The sequence below is a fragment of the Seriola lalandi genome, unplaced genomic scaffold, assembly GCF_002814215.2.
Source record: "Seriola lalandi dorsalis isolate HSWRI2012SDOR001 ecotype SW California unplaced genomic scaffold, Sedor1 jcf7180002054703, whole genome shotgun sequence".
Classification (NCBI taxonomy): domain Eukaryota; kingdom Metazoa; phylum Chordata; class Actinopteri; order Carangiformes; family Carangidae; genus Seriola; species Seriola lalandi.
Genome location: NW_019525256.1, coordinates 356,641 through 371,691, shown reverse-complemented (window position 1 = coordinate 371,691; position 15,051 = coordinate 356,641). Strand labels below are relative to the sequence as shown.

General features: G+C 41.3%; 2 protein-coding genes across 3 annotated transcripts in view; one reads left to right on the top strand and one right to left on the bottom strand.

The window, feature by feature from the left end:
* fndc5a (fibronectin type III domain containing 5a) overlaps window positions 1-9,309 on the top strand; it is a 31,148-nt gene extending 21,839 nt beyond the window's left edge. The window contains exons 4-6 of one of the 2 annotated variants that reach the window (XR_002761715.1): window positions 4,091-4,180; window positions 4,331-4,527; window positions 4,932-4,995. Coding sequence is in view for 1 of the 2 variants with exons in the window: in XM_023424101.2 (XP_023279869.1) it covers window positions 4,091-4,180; window positions 4,331-4,464; window positions 4,932-4,988 (281 nt within the window). In the remaining variant the exon portion in view is untranslated. Of the gene's footprint in view, window positions 1-4,090; window positions 4,181-4,330; window positions 4,528-4,931 lie in introns of both variants that reach the window. The other variant, XM_023424101.2, reaches the window with a different exon arrangement.
* Window positions 9,310-11,127: 1,818 nt separating this feature from the next.
* Window positions 11,128-14,212, bottom strand: s100pbp (S100P binding protein). Its single transcript, XM_087178717.1, has 5 exons — window positions 12,998-14,212; window positions 12,707-12,852; window positions 11,791-11,891; window positions 11,381-11,480; window positions 11,128-11,260 (listed from the first exon to the last, which is right to left on the bottom strand). Exons 1-5 carry the CDS (start codon window positions 14,210-14,212, stop codon window positions 11,131-11,133), a joined length of 1,692 nt encoding a protein of 563 aa, XP_087034843.1. The 3' UTR covers window positions 11,128-11,130.
* Between the last annotated feature and the right edge of the window lie 839 nt (window positions 14,213-15,051).

Sequence of the window (15,051 nt, the reverse complement as noted above, 5' to 3'; positions counted from 1 at the left end):
GGGGGGGGTCACAGAGGATGCAGCGTTACAAGAGAAAAAGAAATCCTGACAATTTAATTCTACTGACAAAAGACACAGCAGTGGTTTGTGTGGTTTCACACAGATTGACATGTACACTCCCTGAGCAACCAGGCACACAGACATGGAAAATAAAAAAAAAAGTACTGCAAACAAGACGCATTGGCCTCCTCAGATCTACTAAAGGTAGAGCTTTCTCTCTCTGGTCCTTCTGGAAAATTCTCAAAAACTAGTTTCTCTTTATTGCTGTCACATAGTTGTTTGATATGTATGTCAAACAGGGCTGCAGTGGAGCACTGCTTCCCCAGACAGCTCTGCTACATCCCAAAGGACGAACAACACTCCTGGATTTTATTTCACACTGTGTGGCCACTGAAACAAAAGTAGCTGGATGAAAGACAAAGGACAAATCCTACATAGGTTTGGCACCTTAAAGGAAGAGGTCAACAATTTGGGAAATACACTTAATTGCTTTCTTGACATGATAAAATCGATGTCAGCCACATGTCTGTACATTAATTGAGGAGCTAAGTCAGGACGAGGTCAGCTTTGCTTAGTGTAGAGACTGGAAACAGGGGAAACAGTCGGTCTGGATCTGTAAACGCACTGTAACACATGAGGTTATGTCCTCAGTACTTTTCTCTGGGAATATGGGAACCTTAAGTGCAGCAAATATTTTCGTAATTTAAAGATACACATATGGCTTTTCAAATGACAGGAGACTATTTTGACAAAATAGACCATATTTGACCATTTTTAGGTCTGGAAAAGGTAATAAAAACATAAATTAATTATATAATAATGTAAAACTTGGTGGAGAAGAAAAAAAACTTTTAGAGAACAGTTGTTAAACCATGATTTGAGAGAAGCTCTAGGACATAAAACAGTGTTTAAATGAATAAAAACAAATTTCTAAAAACATAAAAGAATAGCTGGCAAAAATTCAACTTGGAAAAATATTAAAATTGAAAGAAAATTTTCAAAAATGATCTGCGGGGGTTCTTGGGCTTACAGCCTCAGTATTTCTGAAATCCTGGCTACTGCCCTGCTGCCTTGTACTTCTTTGCTCGACTCTAGCTACAGCGCAGGTTGCCAAATATGGTCAATTACGGCACATAACTCATCCTAAAATCAGAAATCGTTGTTCCAAGCTGTTGGTAGTTGGGTTCAAGTGTCACTCCAGTGATCGAGCATTGGGCTTTCGTTTAGTTGATTGATTCACACGAGATAAGAACGGTTATAATCAAAGCAACTGTTAGTACATACTGTGGGTCAAGCCCCATACTCAGGAAAACAAAAACAGGCTTTTAACTCCTTGTGTTGAAAGACCTGAACCTTGTGAGAGCTTCAGGTTTGCACTTTAAATGGTTTTTGAAAATCTAATTTTAGATTATAAAAGCGACAAATCGGTGTCAAGTTTTTCACAGCAGAGAGTCTTGCTGAATTGAAGGTAACTTAGAAAAGTAAACGGACCTTGAAAGCTATTAATCCATACAACACGGAGCGTCATCAAGAGTTTGGTCATTGAGCATCAGCGGTGTTACAGCTGACCTGTTTGCGCCAGTGAGGCCGACTGGCAGCAATGTCAGGCGCCTTGGGCTGCTCTGCTTTGATTAGTTAATACCGGGCAACAGAGGCCAATCGATCAGCAGATTGCTTGTTGCTAAAAGCTACTGGAGCGTGGGGTTTCCTGCCACACCGGGCCCTCCAAATGTCACCCACTGCATCTAATAAAAGGAAAGGGGTGCTTTCTCCTCTGCAGTGAACTTTAGCTCGAGCCTCTGACTTCCACAACACCGAGCGGCGCGAGAGAAAGTTACTACGTGTTGTTGCTTTGTTCAATAGAAAGACCGCTGTACGTGCAAGTAACAAGGAAAACACACTGCCCTCTCTTTGAGACCTCTCCTGATGGTCATTCCACTTCAGAGATGATGATGGAGTTGTATTGAGGTCGGTGTGAATTGATCCTGACTGCTGTGATTAACTTTGTTCATCGCTTCATGTCTCTATCACACTCTAATATGAAGGGTTCCCCAATGGCCTTAACTATTCTCTTTATGCCCTGCCTCTCTGTGATCTTTTGACTCCATCAGGCCCTCACACAATTTGGTCCATTAGTGATCAGGCGAAGTACATCCCAGCAGCTAGTCAGTCTTTTGAAAATCGTCACTTCTTATTAGCATCTTCCTTTCTACTGCAACCACACCTGCACTACCGCTCCCCGCCATTACTGTGCTACGCCTGTAATTTAAGGCGTAATGGCAACTGGAGAAGACTAGCTGACAAGTGCCAGTATCCCTTATGCATGTGCAGGATTGACTGTGATCAGACTGGGTAAAAGCACTCGAGTCGTACTACATTTAGAGACTAAGACAAGTGTGAAATAGTAACACCAGCACTTGGTGAGATTCAAGAGCCAAAAGCAAGACAGCAGACAGTGTTCAAGGAAGCTCACGATCTCAAGAGTACGAATACGGACCTTGAACTGCAACTGTCTAAAATAAAAGCAGGAAGTACATCAATGAAGCCCCAAATGTGTGAGCGGTTTAGTTCAGTCGGGTCTGCTGCTGCTCTACAATAACGTGCACAGATAACTTAGGAACCAAAGACGGAGAGAAGAAGCCTATCCTCTCAGGATCAGCGGGAAACGGGGGGTTGATGTAAGAAAAAAAAAAAGTATCACTCTAAGTTGTTTATGTGGAAATAGGGAGCTCAGCTGTGATGCCTTCCATGATGATGAGACTTGGAGAGACCACTCCAGCCTGCTCCCTGTTGCCCTCTACAAAAAACAGTGTGCATAAAGAAAAGTATAAATACTATCTGAAAAAAAATGGAGGAGTCTGAGAGAGACTGAGCAAATATTGAGTGCACAATCGGAGTTAAAGAAATGTCAAGGCCATGCGGTCACGTGAGACATGAGCAGCAGGTGCAGGGACAAAATGAATGATCTAATTAAAAATGACCATGTTGTGGTTTATAAGCTTGTAGATAAAACCGTGAACAGCAATTAAAAGAGTATTACTAAAGTTTGCAGAGATGATAATGTCCCAGTTGTTAATAACCTGTACACAGACCGCACTGTAGACTGCTTCAGGGGCTGCAAAGAAATGATTGGGGAGGGGAGGGCGGCTGATTCTTACATTTACCTTTTTAAAAATGCATAGTTAGTATTTTCTTTGGATCTTCCCTTTTGACAGAAAAAAATGCAACACCGCTGTTGTGTTAAAACAGGAAGTTTGTATTTTGAATGACTTGTGGCAAAGCTAGGTATAACATGCAGATATCAAAAAGGTAAACAACTTCTGGTATCCACTTCTTCTTTTAATGGTAATTAAGGGACTGTATGACAGTTATTAGAGTATTATAATTAGGTTTAAATTAGATTGCACCATCTCAAATTCTAGATGCATTGCCTCTTTAATCATAAGTGGTGTGTTTTATTGCGGGAAAGGTTTTCCTCTGTGGAAATGGTTGACGTAAAGTTGTTATAGCATGCACAGGCTCCATGTGCTCATTCTGTGATAGAGCAACCTGGTAATTCTTATTTCAAGGGACCTGCACTGCAAAATCACACTGATGCTGACTTGTTTGCCTCCAAGCTCAGTGTGTTTGAAGTGTCGGTCACTGAACTCAGTGAAAACCCTGATTTTATGGAAACACGTTTTGCTGATATGTTGTATAATTAACATTTCAAAGCCCATTAGCTCTTTGTCTTCCAAACGCTGACTCGCCTTAAGACGGACAAACTACAACCACCTCGATGACAAAGCATGTAACAGGCTACAACGATGTAAAAACTAAAGGGAAATTCTCCAAACTTCAAGTCATGAGATCTGAGACAGTGGACAGTAATGCCATGCTGGCATCATCTAGAGAAACATTATTTGAAAAAGTTCATGTTATTTTAGACTGAGATGAAGATCAGTGGTTGGTTAATGGTTAGGCAGTGTTGCTTTGTCTGTGTTATTCAGTTATAAATGTTATATAATAATGGTTCATTTCTCTTTTTTGGTCAATCCTAATTCACTTCCTGTACTACATTTATAAACATGTTGCCTCTTGACTCTCTCAGACGAAGTGACGATGGAGGAAGTGGGCCAGACCACCCAGCTGAGGGCAGGGGAGCTCATCATCATCGTGGTGGTGCTTATCATGTGGGCAGGTGAGGACAGATCTGTTCGATAAGCCAGGATCAGACAGCTTCTGATGCGTTGTTTCTGTTTATAATCTTACTCAAAATAAAAGAAAATCCTGCTGTGGCGTACAGAGGCAGGTGGAGTTATTTGTGAATCCTCTCTGTCTCTCCACCCAGGTGTAATCGCTCTCTTCTGTCGCCAGTATGATATAATCAAAGACAACGAGCCCAACAACAACAAGGACAAAGCCAAAAACTCCTCAGAGTGCAGCACTCCTGAACACCCGACGGGGGGGCTGTTGCGCAGTAAGGTATAACCCACCCCCCTCCTCCTCCTCTCTCCCGGGTGCCTCCCCCTCAGCGGCGCCGGGCAGGTGAATGGTCCCGGCCACTTCTAGACTTTTTTCCACTGACACTTCATGCACACTCATAGTGTCATCTGAACATCAGCTTCAGGCTAACGCTGAACACTGCTTCAACATGCCCACCATTATGTGCATGACTATGCAGCATTCAGCAACAACCAGCACACACAATCAAGTCATCGCTCCTGATAGGCTCTCTTGATCAATGCACAGAGCTCCATACCATCATCGCCAAACCATAGGCAGAAAACAAAAGTCAAAAACAAATCTTTATTCCTTTCACTCTCGCGCTCCCAACATCAATAAAACATCCGAGTACAGAGGCATCCTCATGCTCAATGAAGAAGCTTATTGTATGATTCCTGTGAGTCCTCCACACCTCATACCTGTCATCTTCCTCTTTCCTCCCACAGTTCCCCAAGAACAACAACAACAATAGGATGCCATCTGTCAACATCATTGAGGTGTGACTGCCAGGACGTCTTCTCTTTATCTAAAAGACTTTGTGTTCTCACAAACAAGCGGGCCCCCTTTTAAGCCCATCTGCTTGTCAGGATGAGGCTGGGACTCTGGGCCCCTCGGCAGCACCTACTCTCCTTTGGCACGGAGCCTGGTGCTGAAGCGCAGCCGCGGGACTCCGGGGGTCAGGCGCGACCTGGCCGGTGCTGGTCTGAGAGCAGAGTCAGCAGCGGAGAGACTGTAGCGGGAGTTGAGTGGCTGCACTGTGCTCAATGAACACCGTACCACAGGGCAGCAGAGATTAGGGCCAAATGGCTCCGGCGGTGGAGGGACTGCAGATAAACCAACCCCAGGGACCAAAGCCGATAAACAGAGCCAGAGACCTTTTCACTCTCTCTCCCTCTGTCACCTCTTTTTTCTCGCCGTCTTCAAGTGCGTTATCAACAACCACAAACCTGGACATTTCCCATTACTAGGTGGCACTGAGATACATCCACTTTCTGTACCTTAATCTCATCTTCAACATGTTATTTTCTTCATAACATCCTGTTTTATACTTTAAGAAATACTGTAGATGATTCAACTGTATCACTGTAGTTTTACTTGTTTGATTTTTTTAACAAGGTGCCACCAGAACAGTCCTGTTGTTCTGGTATCGCTTTTTCTTTTTTTTTTTTTTGTTTCTTAATTCAGATCCACCCTTCGGGCAGAAACTCTTTGCCGCCCTGTGGGAAATGTTTTCATTCTGTCGAGCTCGTTTTCCCCCCTCAGGGAATCCAGACTCCACCTGGCCAATTTAGGAGCCATTTCTCAGATGTGCTTCGATGACGCCAGAGCAGCTTTAGATGGATCACTCGGCTCAACACCACAGCTCAATCACCCAATATTGTCAGAAAAGGCGAAAATCATTAAGTCATATTGAAAGGCATCTCTCATCTGAAGGCACATACACAGTCAAGTCCAAAACATTTTGGTCACACTTGCTTTTTGATGATCTCTTACTTATTTCATGCTTTTATTATAGATTTCTGAAATGTTACATTCCACGTCCAGGATAAGCCCTTTAGTATTTCCTTGTGTCTTTCTCTTTGAGGGTGATGAATTTCAAAGCATTTCTGAAAAGGAAAAGGAACTGCCATAATGTAGTGCATTCATCTAATTAATGAACTTTTAAAGGGGCTGGACTCTATGGATGTCTACAGAGAAGTGGACTAAAGAGATCCCTTATATCAGCAATAACAGCTCTCAATGGAGTACGGAAGCAAGGACTCAAACTCTGTAGCCTCTTCGTCCAGAACTCGACCTCCCAGCATGCAACGTTCCGACAGATGAACAAACTGAACAACAAATATGAGGGAATTAACCCTGAGCCTTTGAGTTTGCAAGTGATCCCTCTCCTGAACTTTCAGAGCAAAGTATTTCAGCGCTGTTGTAAAAACTTTGGTTTGTGATGGCGAGCATGGAAAAAAAAAAAAAAAAACTTTTTATGGGCCCAATCTTCAACCCTAAGACTTCTTTATGACATCCTGAACAGATGTCACCAAGACCGAAGGGCTTCTCTCAAGACTTTTTTTTCTCAATTCAAAGTCAATATTTGTGTCAAACTCCATGATGAAGAAGCTGAACATAATGATAAGGGATCAACTGTGGCCATACGGTACTGTGCTCTGTATACTGTAGGGGAACTTAGCAAATGGTGTATTTGAGGGCTGATTCAAACTCAGTAGTACTGCCTTAAAAATAATTATATGTTATGATTTAGCTAATAAGATGGAAGGCCTCATATCTCACATTTGTATCATATGCTTTACCTTTCACATAATATTTAAACGTGTGTGCAAAGTAAAAGGAAACATTACAGATTGTTGACGTTTAGACCGAGCTGAGATGGTTGGCTTTTAATGTGTACATACATTTTATATTTCATTCTTGTTTGCTGGTGTCACTTTAGAGAGCCTTTTATTAAAACATGACTAATATGGAAAATGTATAGACTCATACTTTAAGAAAGCACTGCTGCTTGTGAAGATAAGTGATTTTTATGTTAATACACAGCTGTAAAAGTCCTGTTATTAAGAGCTTTTTCGTAGCACTCCTCTACTGTTAATGTATTTCTATTACATCATGTCATTGTGCTGTTTATGTGCAATAAGAAAAGACTCTTTGATGAGGGAAATGATTTTTAAAAAAGTGCTGGATCTTAATCATCCAAACGTAATGTTTAACAGCCATTCAGCTGGAAATCTCTATTGACAGGCAGAGTGATAAACACTATTGTTCCATCTCATTTTGCGGTGCACTGGCAATTCACTTATTGTAAACAGACAAATACATGTGTGCACACAAACGTAACAGTTCACAACTCCCATAGTGTGTAGTGGAGAGAGCCAGTAAAGGTGGTTAAGAGTGAGCAGAGAAGGGTACAGTTGAGTGGAGTGGGTAGAATGATGACTAATGCAACGGCAGGCTTTTATCACTCCCTACCTCCCTCTCTCCCTCGTCTTCCACTCTTAATAAGACAGGAAAAGCTCAAGATTGCGCTCCTCCAATAAGCACAGACTCATGTCAGAGCCAAGAGTGGGTTTAAAATGTTTCTGAAAGTCACAGAGTGGTAAAAAGGGAGAAGGAGAGGGGCCTTTCTGACTGATTAACCCAGACGTTTAAGCTGTTGCCAGGACAAACTTGGTGAAGCCTCCAAACAGTGTTCTGCTGCATTACCCAGAGTGATCAGCACTTCACCCACAACTTCTGCGGCTGAAGGCTGAATCCATTTTTTCCCCAGGAGCACTGCACCGGTAGCAGGCTCTCCAATCGATACGCATCCATCCACACAGCAACGGATAATGATGATTGTCTCCCCGGATGATTTCTTTGAACTAGGGCCATGCCTTAAGTTTGCCAGCAATATATTTCTCAACAGCATTCCCTGTAGGCAGTCTTTATTTACTTTCCTCCACCCCAGTCGCTTAAATGAGTAAAACCTCAGCTAGAAACATAAGGTTTACTTTCAAAGCTGTCGCAGATTTGACTGAATAGTTTAGTGTATCATCATCTTCAGATTATAGTACACTCCCATGTTTACACTGTAAATAATTTATTTCTTATTATTAATTTAAATGTAGGGCTATTGTGAACTTTCACTTGTGTGGCAGGTTGTTGTTCAACTTCACTGTTGAAAGAATACTGTGACATTTTGGGAATTACACTTTTTTTTTTTTTTTTTTGCAGTTAGATGAGACGATCAATACCACTTTCATATCCATACCATAAATATGAAGCTACAACCAGCAGCTGGCTGGAGCAACACAGCTCATATGAGAGACATATTGATCCTCTCATCAAATTCTTAACAAAAGAAATAAATAAGCACGTTTCCCAAAATGCTGAACTACTCATTTAGGGTTGCAGCTTCTCCATACAATCAATGCGTTTGAGTGAGCTCTCCTGTAGAGAATCCAGCAGCCTCAGTATGATGGTAAACAGCTGTGGAGCATCATTTGTTTTAACACAGAAGTGAGTTTGCCAAGGATAAACAGAAATGGGTCTCACATGTTGTGTGGATCAATGGAAGATATCTGGGTATCTAATTAGAGTGCATATTCCATTACTGCTGGCATTTGCTCAGTCAGCCATACATGGCCTGCTCCTACTGCTAAAGAAACAAATTGATCGTTTGGATTCAAGTTGTTTATTGGTGTGAGGACATCCAGCCACAATGGATGCTTCTGTTCAGAACAGGTTACGTGTACACCTGCAATCCGCAGATGAAAACTCTTTCCTTTAATCACACTCGACTAATGGTGACGACTGTAAGAACTCAACATTCCACTTGAGCCCTGTGGTGACAACCCACTCTAACACACAGAGGACTTACTTTCAGTGTCAGACGCCCAAGGTGTTTTCTCAAGCTACTGTGTGTACCATACAATGCCTGAAAAATACGCTTGGTAGCTGTAATGGACTATTTTGTGATGAGACACCCAGGCAGTAAAGAGACAATTTTTCAAAACAACTTACACAATGTGTATTTTGTATTAGACTAGCAACATGCCCAGAAACTGAAACTCAGTGTTGTAATGGTAGAGAGACGTTGGACTATTTCGTTATGGACATATTGAAATATAGGAATGAGATTGACAAAGAAGCATGGTTTAGAAAAATGAACTGCTTTATTAGTGCTATCATGTTTATATTCATTGTATGAAGTGTACAGCAGTGATTGCTTAATGAGGGCTAGCATGGTTTAACTATTATGCACAAGGTTACACAACTTCTATTATGAAGAATATGGTGTATGCTTACTTGTGTATGCTTAAATAAAATATTACATATTTTCCACAAAAGCGTTTGATCTTAATTTGGAACAACAGTACTAAGTGGTGACATTCAAAACAGAATATGAGATATTTTAAACCAAAAAGTCAAAGTAATTCTTTTTTTTTTTTTCTTAAAAGAAACAGGTTTACAAAATCCAGGCAGACAGGATTTTTCCTTGGTGAATAATACATATGAACCACAGACTTCACCAGGCTTTACCTGTCAGACTTTTCTCCATAAAAAAAGCAATATTTTTGCAGTTTTACTGTGGAGACATTGACATTTGCCCAAGAAAGACAATCATCCTGCAAAATTCACCCAACATGGTTTCAGGAAAATGCATTTACTGTTGTGTCAGCAACTTGTGTAAGAAAACAACTGAACTGGTAACGGCTTAGATATTAGATTATGTTTATATTTGTCTATGCATCAATGTAGGAGCAGTCTGTTAGACTGTTTAGCTGAGCAGGTGAAATGAGGCTCGGGGATTTTGTAAATGACACGCATGACTTCCATCTCTAGGAGTCTTTTGTTTGCAGTCTGTTTAGACAATACCCTACACAGCTGCAGAGGAACTGTGAGGCATGTCAGATAAACACTCAATTCTCCTTACTACTGAAATGGATCATGACTCTGCTGGGGAAAAGCATAGTTGGAAGGTGTAGAGAGTTGCTGTGGCTGCTCGGCTGCACACGTGCCTTGCAATCTGCACAGCGTGTGTCACAAGGCCTTCACTGACACCCACACACCGCTGCCATCTGGATGGCTGACCAGGGACAGGATGCCCCACTAGCTGTACAGACAGGATTACTTTAACAACCTGAATAATTCAATGGATGGGACCGATGCTGATAAATTCCATGTTCCATTTTTTTGCTCCCTGGGGTCCCCTCTGTCAGCCTGTACCTGTGTGCAACACTCAGATGCTGTGTAGTAGAATAAAGCTGACAAAGATGCAGCATTATTCTCCAACACAACTGTAGTGTACCCTGAACAAGTTGGTCTTTATTACGAGTACTTCATCAGCAGCACTGTCTCACCCCCACACAAATACAGCCCTGCTCTGACTCTGGGGACCGAGTTCTCAACTCAGCGCCTACAACACTTAGACTTTCCTTACAAGGTTACAGGTTTAATGAGACCACAGTGCAGAGAACCCTCCAATCAGCTAAGGGCACAATGGTCACTGCTGCTCCACAATTCAAGGGTTAACACAAATCATTAAGAGCATTTTTGAATTTAACCTCTAGCGGTAGTGTTAGAGTTATTGGCAATGTTTTGAAATATCCAATGAGATTTCTGCTGACACCTCAAAAAACAAGGTACAGAGGAATTCTGTTTGTGGTGCTTATTTTTGTACTTAAATACACGTTTAAAACAGGCATAGTTTCAAACCTAGTAAAATGGTTAGTAATGTAATATGCTTCAAACACTTAAGTGCTTGTTCAGTAGAAACATTTTCAGAAAGTCAAAACACTTAAAAACATGCATAGATTTTCACACAAAAGGACATGCATAATTGAGAGAAAAAAAACAAACAGACAACACTCAAAATGACAACCCAAAAATACACACCACATATTAAATTAACAAAGAAAAGCAGTGCCATTTTTTGTACCTATTATAACATTAAAACTCTTATTTTTATATATATATATATATATATATATATATATATATATATATATATATATATATATATATATATATATACACACACACACACACACACACACACACACACACACACACACACACACACACACATACATATGTATAAGTATTAGGACTCAGCCAATCAGTTTAATTCTTTCAAGGTTAAGTGCAAGTTCAAATTTAAGGAAATGGACTCCTCTCAAAAATCTTTGGGACCTGTGCAAATCGTTTATGGGCTGTACAGTTCTTTGCCTGCCATTCATCCAGAGAGATTGTCGGAGTGATATTGCCCCATCGTCTCTGATAATTCCTGAAAATAAGCGCAGATGCTGAGCCACATGTTTTACATTGCTTGAAACAGGTATGTCCTCAGACTGTTTTAAATCCACACTTCTTCATAACTATAAAGAACCAAATGAGAGTGATGTACCTTTTTGTAAGGTCCGATGGATGCTGCCACTGTCTCTCTCTGAGGTTGGCGCTCTGGTCCGCCACATGGGTCATCAGGTTTAACAGCTCAGACATGACATCTTGAGAAAACATAAAATGTGTTCTTTTGAAAGATTTAAAAGATAAACATTTTTATTTACTCTGATGGACAACAAAATGTAGTGAAGGATGGAGGTACAAGTGAAATACCCTTCAAAAATCACAATAATGTTAGAAAACAAACAAAATGCCATTCACATTCAAAGTGATAGACTTTAGGCGACATCATCCAGCCCTACACTCATATTCTCAAATTAGTGGAGAATCAAAGTACAGCATACTGCAAGCAATGCCATTAAAGGCTTTCTCAGTGTTATTCTCTAAGGTTGCTGGTAAAGCTCAGGTTCATACCTTTGGCTGTTCCCGGTTTCTCAGTCATGTGTCTGGTGACAGCATGAACATAACTCCTTCTTCCATGTTCCCAGTCCACCTTTGTGTCAAACATCGTCGGCCTGAAAAAAAAAAAAAAAAGACAATATCTTAACTGAGGTCAACCATACAAAGACATGCTTCATGCTTTAGACAGCAAGATATGAGTACAGGAAAGCAAAATCATGATCGATTAATATGATATGATATCAACCCTATAGCCACTTTGACACAAAAAGGCAGACTGGTAAAAATATGAGACTATTATCAAGGATAGACACAGTTGCCATTACAACCACTAAACCAATGCCAAAACTCCCACATTGTGTCTTGGCATTCTTCTGTACTTACACTTGCTATTTGGGGTGCATAAGTGTGCTCACACCGAAAATTATGGCAACATGCAGTGCACTGCAAGTACCAGGATGTTGTACTCAAAACAAACAAAAATGTTGTGTAGAACACTGGACACTTCTCACCCTCAACGGTCGCTGTGTAAATTTTATTAAAACTTAAAGATAGGCATAATTGAGGGATATCACTTTGAGTGACAGGTGGGTGAGTGTATCGTTGCCACACCAGCATGCACCAAAGTCTCGGTTCTACACACACTTCACCTCTTTGCAAATTTTTGGATTGACCAGGAGTTAGGTTAGGTACAGCTCAATCTGAGCTTCAAACCTACTTTTTGGAAACCTATGGGTGGCGTCAGAGGCTACGTCCATCTCTAAATACAGTCTATAGACAACACCACCCTGCCTAAATTCACACACTTCCATTCAGCACATAGTGTGCTACATGCAAGTGTTCTAAGGGAAGGATCCGAATTTAGACAGTGTACCACATTGTGTTTGATGTGGTCATATTGCTCCCCTTAGTGGTGAAGCAACTGTAGTACCTTTGACTCCTGCGGACACATTCAACACTCTGGGAAACTCTCTCATACGGTTTTAGCCTGGTAGGTTTAGCCTTCTGATCTGGCAGAGCAAATGCCCCTGGTTTACTGATGGTGTGCTGGTTGGGAACCATCACAACAGATTTCACCTTGAAAAAGCAGAGAGCATGGGTGTGAATATACAGTACACACACTATATACTGTTGAAAATGAGCTTGGTAAATAAACATAACTACATGTAGGTAGGACCACATCATCAGTACCTGATGAGGCAGTACAGCTGAGACAACTTACCCGTACTTGGAGAGGTAAGGTGGTTTCATAACTGGAGTCTAAAGTGGCTTCCTCCCCACCGTGTGTGGTGTGACACACATCGATAGGCTCCATCACATCTGCGCGCACCTCCTCTGTCACCTGTCTACTTTTCTCACTATCAGCATTTAACTTCACTGCGACGCTGTGGCACAACGATGATTCAAATATCGGGGGTCCGATATTCCACATATCGTCAACATCACCATCTAAGGAATCTGAGTTCACAGACTCCAGTGGTCCACTAACAATTGGAGACAAATCACTCTCTGGGAAAGAATTGTGCTGTTCCCACAGCATAGCTTGTTCAGATGAACTTTCAGGATGGTATTCATCCTGTGGCCCCTCAACCTCACCTATCCTGTGCAGGGAGCTAGAGGCAGCTGTGGACAGCTGACGGGGGCTCTTCCCTGTTTTAGGGTCCTTAATATAGGACATGGAGAAATAACCCTTGTCTGCTTCCTCATCTTTTGCATTTAGATGCATCTCTTTCTTCAGCCCCGCTCGTTCTTCGTCCACTTGCCCATCTCGTCTTTCCAATTCTCGTCCATGTGCCACAGTGGAAATTAAGACTGGGTTATTTTGAAATAGGCTGCTACTCTTGCAGCTCTTTACATTTTTAGAAAATCCTCCAGCAGAATGAGTGCCAACAGGATTGAGACACAACATGTCGTCAACGTCACCGTCAAAAGCAGGTGCCAGATGTAAGACCACCTCCTCATGCTTAAAACTGCGTGGCTTGGTCCCCTTATAACCCCTTGGCTCTGTTGAGGTCCCACAACCCACATGTTCAGAGCATAGCTTAGAGTTCACAGTTTCTTTTATTTCACTCCTAAGAGCATCTGTCTTCTCTATTGATGCAGAGATGCCTGAGTCCGGTCTTCCAGGGGGGCTGTAGTCATCCACGAAGCACCCAAGGTCTGGGGACAAAGCCTCTGGACTAAAGGACCTTTTGGCTGGAGACTCATAACCATCATCGGGACTGGAATGTTCTAATTTCCTTTTTTTCACACAGTTGTTCACTACTTCAATTTTAAAGTTTATAAATGGATTTGAAAACTTTCTTGGCTCATCCAGACTGGCTTTTTGGTCACCTGTGATCATCTTTGAATACACAGAAAGAGGTTTCAAGTGTTCACATTCAGACGGATTGAGCCTTATGAAAATGGTGCTCTTTGAGCGTGCCTTTTCATCCATGTCTGTTGAAAAACAAAAACACACAAATCAGATCAGTTAAATACCCCCAGTAAGATCTTAATTGAGCAAAAATAAAAATCAATAAGTAATCTAACTGAATTAAAGTAAAATAAATACTCTGTATGCATAAATATTTTTACTTTATCGACAGAAAATACTCAAGTATATCAAGAAAAGTAAAAAATATTTGTGCTCATTAGATCCTCCATATGATACAAAAAGTTTCAACACTAATAAATGAACCCAAGTTTTAAAGATAACTTTTGCTGCAACTCCCTTTGGACTGAATGGGCCATGTCCACAAATTCTTTCTCTACATTTCTCATAGATCCACCCAAGAAAAAACGTCTGTAGTGTGGCAACACTTAGGCCTATCTTATTGGGAGAAATAAGGTTTATGTGCATAGTATGAGTTATCTTGACAACAGTCTCACAGCAGACACCACTGTGGAGGTGCAGGACTACTTCACAGAACTCAGTACTGGACGGCTTGAGGACCCGTTAAAATATTACGAAAGCCATAAAGTGATTTATCCCTGCCTTTACAAGCTGGCAATGGGGTATTTCTGTACCCCACCTATTGGCTATGTTTGCACAAATCTGCATTGATTCCTTAGAGAAGTAGACCTAACACCGAGTAAGTCAGAGATGACCTCATCACTCACTTGCTGGTTTAAATTCAATTCAAAGATAAACAGTGCAAGTCATTTTCCCCGAACACACAAAATGTCGGGATGATTTAAATGAAACTAAATGGGGCAACTAAAAGGCGCAGTACTCAAAACTACAATGTCTTGGGTTTAAAAACGTAAGTAATTGGTAGCATAGCCTATAAATGT